Source organism: Cryptotermes secundus, unplaced genomic scaffold, assembly GCF_002891405.2.
Source record: "Cryptotermes secundus unplaced genomic scaffold, Csec_1.0 scaffold407, whole genome shotgun sequence".
Taxonomy (NCBI): domain Eukaryota; kingdom Metazoa; phylum Arthropoda; class Insecta; order Blattodea; family Kalotermitidae; genus Cryptotermes; species Cryptotermes secundus.
The window spans coordinates 4,493,978-4,501,245 of record NW_019741981.1 but is presented as its reverse complement, the minus strand read 5'-3'; the positions used below and the strand labels follow the sequence as shown (position 1 = coordinate 4,501,245).

At 40.8% G+C, this 7,268-nt stretch overlaps 1 protein-coding gene across 6 annotated transcripts in view; it reads left to right on the top strand.

Moving 5' to 3' along the window:
* LOC111872902 overlaps positions 1 to 7,268 on the top strand; it is a 65,415-nt gene that overhangs the window by 12,266 nt on the left and 45,881 nt on the right. For 3 of the 6 annotated variants that reach the window (XM_023867173.2, XM_023867176.2, XM_023867175.2), the window contains one exon: positions 868 to 1,499. In XM_023867173.2, coding sequence (XP_023722941.1) covers positions 868 to 1,238 — 371 coding nt within the window. In that variant the 3' untranslated portion in view covers positions 1,239 to 1,499. Of the gene's footprint in view, positions 1 to 867; positions 1,500 to 5,527; positions 6,588 to 7,268 lie in introns of those variants that run through there. The other 3 variants (XR_002844312.2, XR_004513961.1, XM_023867177.2) reach the window with 2 other exon arrangements.

The following is a 7,268-nucleotide window of genomic DNA, read 5'->3' as shown; positions in this document are numbered from 1 at the left end:
CCATCAGAAAGTGTTCAACACATTAGCCTATTTTTCTTTCCTTGCTCCTGTACCATAATGAAAATTTGTTTATAATAATTATTAAAATATTGCCTCTATCTTGTTTTGATATCAGTACACATAGATATAGGACTTGCTATGCCTTCACACAGTATGAAGCTCATACTGTGTACTGTTAGTGTAATGTGGCTCATAGGAACACATTAACATTTATCGCTCATGCATTGCACAACTGTGTTGGTAGATACACAGGTCCAGCAGGCCTAGTGTCACATTCTTTACTGCCTAGTTAAAATCCATCCACATACACAGAATAACTACAGGGGATTTAAAACCCTCATTTTCTGATGATAAAGGTTACATCATTTCCTCATTCATTCATCAGTAATCTGTCAGATGGCAGGTCCACAGTCTCTTCCAAAACAGTTCCTCCACGTAATGCAATCCAGAGCTTTCTCCTTCAAATGAGAATATCCTNAGTTTTTGGTGTCTCTCTTCGTCTGATGCCTACCCTTTGACCTGTCCAGCAAGGGAGGCCCTGCCAGTAGCTACGCTACCGCTGGTATAGCTCTCAGGGTCCTTGGCATACTCAAACCCCCTCGCCACGATAAGGTGGAAACACCAACAAGAGGGCATTTCTTCATATGAGAAGAGAAAAATCAAATCAGCAATTTGCTCTCTGTTTAGTCCAGGTAGGTTAAAAATCAAGAAGCAAATATCATAGAACAACCAAATCACAGTTTACTCCTATCCTTTTCATATACCTATATATTCTGACCATCAGATGATTCTAAACACTCTGAGGGTAACTAAATGCTAGATATTTTTAACAAATGACATTGCCCAAGAATTAAATTTTGTTTCCAGAACCAGTGTCTTCGCTCAGTTTGCCTCCAGGTTTTTTGTTCACTACAGCCCTCTCTGTTGAAAAGCCAAAAAGCTCAAAGAAGAAAGAGAGGGGTACACAGTGTCCCAAACTGTCATTAAATCAGCAGGTCAAGTGTATTAAAACAGCTCACGATCTGAGCAAATTTCTGAGCAAAGAATTGAAGTTGCGTAAGAAAAGGAGCAGTGGATCTCTTACGAGTAGCTTGGACAAATTGCAGTGGCATATGCTGCACAAAGTTTTAAGTGAAATTATATGCAAACTAAACTCTAAAAGTGTGGTGAAAGGAAGTGATAAATACAAGAAGATTATTAAGAGAGCAAGGAAAGAGATTTTGGTGAGAACTGAGTGATGGGAGGTGTACTACATTAGACTGAACATCTTTCTATTGATTTTAATGTTAGTCTGTCTAATTGTATATATAGATATATACAGAATAATCAGAGAGCTACACAATTCACATAAACTTGTCTGTTCTTACTGAGTCACTGAGAAATAATGCTCATATTTCAATGGTTTGTGTTCAGTGAAATGATTGACTTAAAGAAGTTGTCTGTTTTAACCAAAAAGAGACTTGTAATTAATTATATCCACAGAATTGATTAACTTTCAATTTGCATTTAAGGCTTCTTAAATGTACATCCTAAAATTCAGTGGAGTACCATCTTGTTGGAAAATAACTCTTAATATAAATTTCAAATTAAACATTATTAATTTATGGAAAAACATAAAATTCTAACATGAGATTTCATACAATTCTTCACCATTGTACCTGATGTCACAGGTAGCCTACTATATGTGTACCAGTTTTCATACTGCAAGTGTTGCAATAAAATGAAGGTAAAAGTCAAAAAGGTAAAGCTGTCCCTGTAACAGGCCATGAAGGCCCATAGGGTTGTGAGATGTCGAGGATCCCACATTTTCTAGATAATCAGCTCACAGATGGTGGTGGTGTTGTCAGCCTTAGGCGCCGGCCGCCCTTTACCTGCCCAGGAAGATTCCTTGTACACATTTCTGTTAGAGGCTGAGTAGATCCCAGGACCATAGTGCGGCTGGAAGGTTTAGGTAAATTGAAAAAATTCACCTCGAACCCGTGACCTTCCGGCTTGTAGCATAGTGGCTCAACCAACTATGCTACCGTGTACCCCCAACTAAAGCTGAGAATGGTGTGGATTGCATTGATCTGGCTCAGGATAGGGACCAGTGGAGGGGTATTGTGAACATGATAATGAAACTTTAGATTCCATAAAATGCTGGCAAGTTCTCGAGTAGCTGCATAACTGGCAGCTTCTCAAGAAGGGCTCGGCTCCATGAGTGAGTTAGTATGTGATGTGGATCAAAATGAAATGTTCTGACAGTGTAGTTGGAACTTCAGTACCAGATTTCAGCAAGCTCCATTTAAGTAGTTACATTGATGAAAGTTAGGCCTTTATGATGCCCCTTATGTATTTTTTTATGCACTGTGTGTCCCTTAATTTTCACATGTGCTCTTATTAGAGAGTATATTCTAGGTGACATTGTCATGTACTGCAGGAGTACAGCACCCTCCTGTGTTGAAAATTACAACTAGGAGACTGCGTTCGAGGTGTGAGGTACAAATTGTATGTCTCTTCTCCAAATCGTCCAGACCAGCTCTGAGGTCCACCCAACCTACAATGGGTACCGGAGGTAAAGCGGCCGGGGCGTGAAGCTGACCACCCACCTCCAACTAGTGCCGAGAAGAAAACGTGGATCTATATAGCCACTGCCCCTACTTTACCTTTTACTATATATTAACACAAACTCGTAATGTTCCCTGGCCCACCAGGTGGAATTATTACCCTGGAAATTTTCAGTGTGTGATTCAAAGACGGAGTGGAATAGTGAGAACCTATGCTTCGTATTCGGGAAGCCCCGAGGTTACAATCTTGGTCTGGAGACCAGCAATCATAAGTTTTTCATTATTTACTTCTGTTCTCCCTGGCGAATGCCGGTACAGTCCCTTAAATTATACAACGCCTGCTTCATTCCACATCCTTTCCATTTAATTATTCTGAAATCATCCACTCAGTCAGAGTTACATAATATTTTCAGTTTTAGGAGTCATTAAATCAATACTCATAAATGAAAGAATTTTATCCAAAACCAAGATGGAAACGCCGCAAAATGTTTGTCATGTTGGCAACATCTAATTTTCTTCAAGTAGTTCAAAGATTCGCCAGCAGATGGTAGATGTGTTATATATTTCACATATATGAAATTACAATGGGAGTGGTCGTATTGTCGTGATTTTCCCCAGTTCCTCCGGACAGATTCAGTGATAGTATTTTCATATAAGCCTTTCCATCATTTTGTACCTAATACACGAATCAGCAGACGCTATAATCCCGCCATCATTTTGATGCTAAATGATCTCTGCTGATGAATCAGCCTTTAAAATAATGTACGAAGCAAACAGACTGATAACCAGCATGCTATGAATAAACAAACGCGTTTTTACATGCTTAGGTAACCAACACCATGATTTGTCTTAAAGAGGCGATGGCTGAAATGGTCAAGATATTTTCCACTTTTATAGAACCACACTGTGTCCGGTCTTGAACCAGCTGTATCTAGCTAGCAACATCATACTTTCTTTTGTTTTGTTTTTTTAAGGATCAGAATTCGTCCTATTTATTTCTGGAATTCCCTAAGTGGTCCCTTCACTTGAGTTTCTCCAATGAAAATGATGGTTACATATATACTGTTACATTTCTGTCTCTCTCAAGAAGCCAGTTATTTTGAATATTCACTGTACGTGTCGTTGGTTGATACTTACACGACCAGAGACATTGATCTAACGGATGTCGCTCTCACATCCGATTAGATGGTGCAGTGGCAGTCTGTAGATTTGTGTCTGGAGTGTTCTTGGTTAAAATTTCGGTCTGGTTTGCCGTGAAATCTGACTTAAAGATGTTTTGTTATTTTTCAGTCTCTAAATGAAATATAGGATATTAGGCCTAATTTGAAATCGGTCACGAAAGTTTCTTTCCACATTCTTACGGCCAGAGTTAGGTTCTTCTCCTTATTGCCACTCGCAGATCAGATCTGGGTACCAGGTGCTCTGTAACCAGAGTAAAGTGGTCGGAACGTCGAGGTTACTACTCACCTCCACAATGTCCAAAGGCGTAGAGTTCCGGGAGTTTTAAGTCCACGCCTCTATACGTCTTCATGGTGTGGAGCTTAGGTGCAGAGAAAAATGCACCGTTTATCTTTACCTGTTAACCATTCATGATTATTTTCCCCTGTCATTGGACGAAATACAAGGGTTGGATAAAAAGTAGTGCAGTGAGTGGCTCCAGTTGTGTTTCATTGAGTTGCATTGTGCATCGTCTTGAAGTGCAGGAGCCCGGTTGAAGCACGAGGTCGTAGTGCACAAAACTATTATCAGGGACTGCGAGAAGCATGTGGTGATGCTGCTTTGCCATATCGCACAGTGGCACGACGGGTGAAATTGTTCCGTGAAGGGTGGGATGCCATTCAGGACAGCGTCGTTCAGGACGACACCATGTTGACAACCACACAATTCAGCTTCTTGCTTCTTTGCTGGATGTCGATCATCGATGGGCTGCGTGGGAGTTAGCAGCTAAGATAGGCGTATGTCACGAAACCGTGCTCCACATTCTGCACAATATTCTTGGATACCGCAAAATTACAACGCGTTGGGTACCCAATACAGTGTCCGAGGTGCAACAATGGCAACGTTATGCAATTGCACAGGACTTGTTGGACCGGTAGCAGAGGGAAGGTGACGACTTCCTTGGAAGGATCGTCACTCTGGACGAAACTTGGGCTCGCTCATACGGACCTCACATGAAGCGACAATCAAATGAATGGAAGCATCCTGGCTCACCTCGTGCAAAGAAAGTGCGCCGTACACAGAGTAATGTGAAGGCAATGTTTATTGTGGCATGTGACATTGATGGAGTGATACTGCACCACACTGTACCTCAACGACAGACAGTAAACGCTGCCTACTACTGGAATTTCCTGCGTAATCATCTTCGTCCAGCACCCAGGAGAAAGCGTCGACACTTGTTGGCAACGAACCCCATCATCCTTCATGACAATGCAAGGGCTCATACTGCTGACGCTGTCAAGGATCTCCTTGATCGCCGCTGGCGATGGGAGATACTGCAACATCCGCCATACTCACCCGATATGAGTCCGTGCGATTATGATCTCTTTGTCAAAATGAAAGAACCACTGCGAGGGACACGTTGCAACGCAAGAGAGGAGATTATTCGTGCTGTAGGGCGGTCACTTCTGGACATCAACAGAAGTGGACGCGCTGATGGTGTACGACGCCTTTCACAAATTTGGCAGAAGGTGGTACATATGGGGGGAGATTATATTGAAGGAATGTAAGTGTGCTTACCTCAGGGAATAAAGTGATTTCAGAACTAGAGGCGTTGCCACTACTTTTTATCCAACCTATGTATAATGCTATGCAGTTGAAATAATATAACTAAATAACATAAGAAAGAACTGGGCACTCTTACATTGTTACAGTTCGAAGCCAAAATATGCCGGAGTTGACAGGATATAGTCGGATAATTTCGAAGAAACGAATTGAGAAACTATTTGAACAGGCAAATATCCTTCTTTATCTTGTCGTTACAGGTATCTCTCACCTACTGCGGATTTTTTATTGGCCTGTGCTGTTTTACACACACAAAAAATCCTGCCGAGGCTCTCTATAGGCAAGGCTGGCAATTTTCTGTTGGATGTTATCCTAACTGCGCTGTCTGTCAGCGATCTGAGAGCAAAAGATTGTACATGGTGAAGATTCGGTAGGATTGTCATTCCGTTGGACTGCCTGCTGTTGGTGAGTGTTATATCCTTCTGGTACAGTCTGGCAGCATTAGCCGTTTCCGTACTAGCACAAATCTCTTAGAAGCACTGATTCTTGTGGTGTCGATTTACTTGGTGCTTGGGATCAGTGGGAGGAACGCGCCTCGCCATCTTGGAATAGCTGAAGCCAATTATTCGAGGCGTGTAACAATATAAATTATGTGCTTCTAAGAAAAGAAGAGTTCCGTCCAGAATACAGAACGACTATTCACCAGTTGCATAGAGCTCTAGTCCTACTGTTATGAATATTATTATTGATCCTTTTTTTGTGAAGAACCCGTTTCTTTACTATAGATTTTAAGTTAAATTTGTTAGATTTAACCTCAAAGTTTCATACCTTCACAAAGTTTGTTATTATCAATTTAAAAACAACACTTTACTCATATGTAGTCATGTTTATGAATTATCATACCTAGGCCCAATGGTTCATTAGCTTTCGCCACCAGCCTAAATACTAAAGAAAACCTTCGTTCAGCTACCGTGATTTATTTTATATTCTTTAAAAGAAGTTGCCTTAAACGAAAGCTTCATGTTCTTCAAAGGCTAATACCATACAGAATGTCAGCACCCGAAATTGAACGTACTAAGATAAGGATGCTTCCAATGGCATAACATTTATACCAAGCTACTCGAAAAGTGATAAATAGATTCAAAAGCTTAAATTGGAGGAGACAGACCTGCAGATAAGCCTGTTGTTTTCCTGAAGGAAGAGGAACAAGCTAAGAGTTCTGATAGAGTAATAAACACTAACATGGAAATTGTCAATGAAATGTAGGCCTAATATCTTATGTTTTGTTGCTTGCGATACGAGGTCAGACCTTCCGTTTGTGGTTTATCGCGCTTTTGATATGTAATTAAAATTCAGTGCAAGCTGTTTTTTGTTCTGATGAAATTTTTGTATTTCCTTTAATAAAATATATATAGTAAAATATTTTCAGAGCCTCATGCAAATCGTTGAACCGCTCAGACGCAAGAGTCGGACATTCCTCCCTTCGAGTCGTGCCGCGGAGATACTGTTTGCTAGCGGAACCGACAGACCTACAATCCAAGCATAATATAAACAGATCTTACCTATATTACAGCAGATACTAGAAATGCTGTCTGTTGACTTGCGCGCGTTACTGGCACCTACGTAAGAATCTTACAGTCACGCGTTGAAGTTCTTTTTCGGAAGTACAGTAACTTTAAAACTTTAAACCACCAGTCTCCTGTGCAATGTATCTGAAGGGTCTCGGGTTTAAAATTTCAGTTTTCAACTTTACTCTCAGAAGAGGATCTTAAACACGCGAATGTAAACTTTCTACGGAGGTGCCAGGAATTCATGTATAATAACAGGTGACATTTCCATCATCTGCAGTAATCTGAGAACGATTTAGTTGTAATGCGTTGAAACTACAGGTCTGTCTGTTCCTCTTGCAGTCCTAATCTCCAGGACCTCCACGGAGGTGCCAGGAATTCATGTATAATAACAAGTGACATCTCTATAATCTGCAGTAATCTGAGTACGATT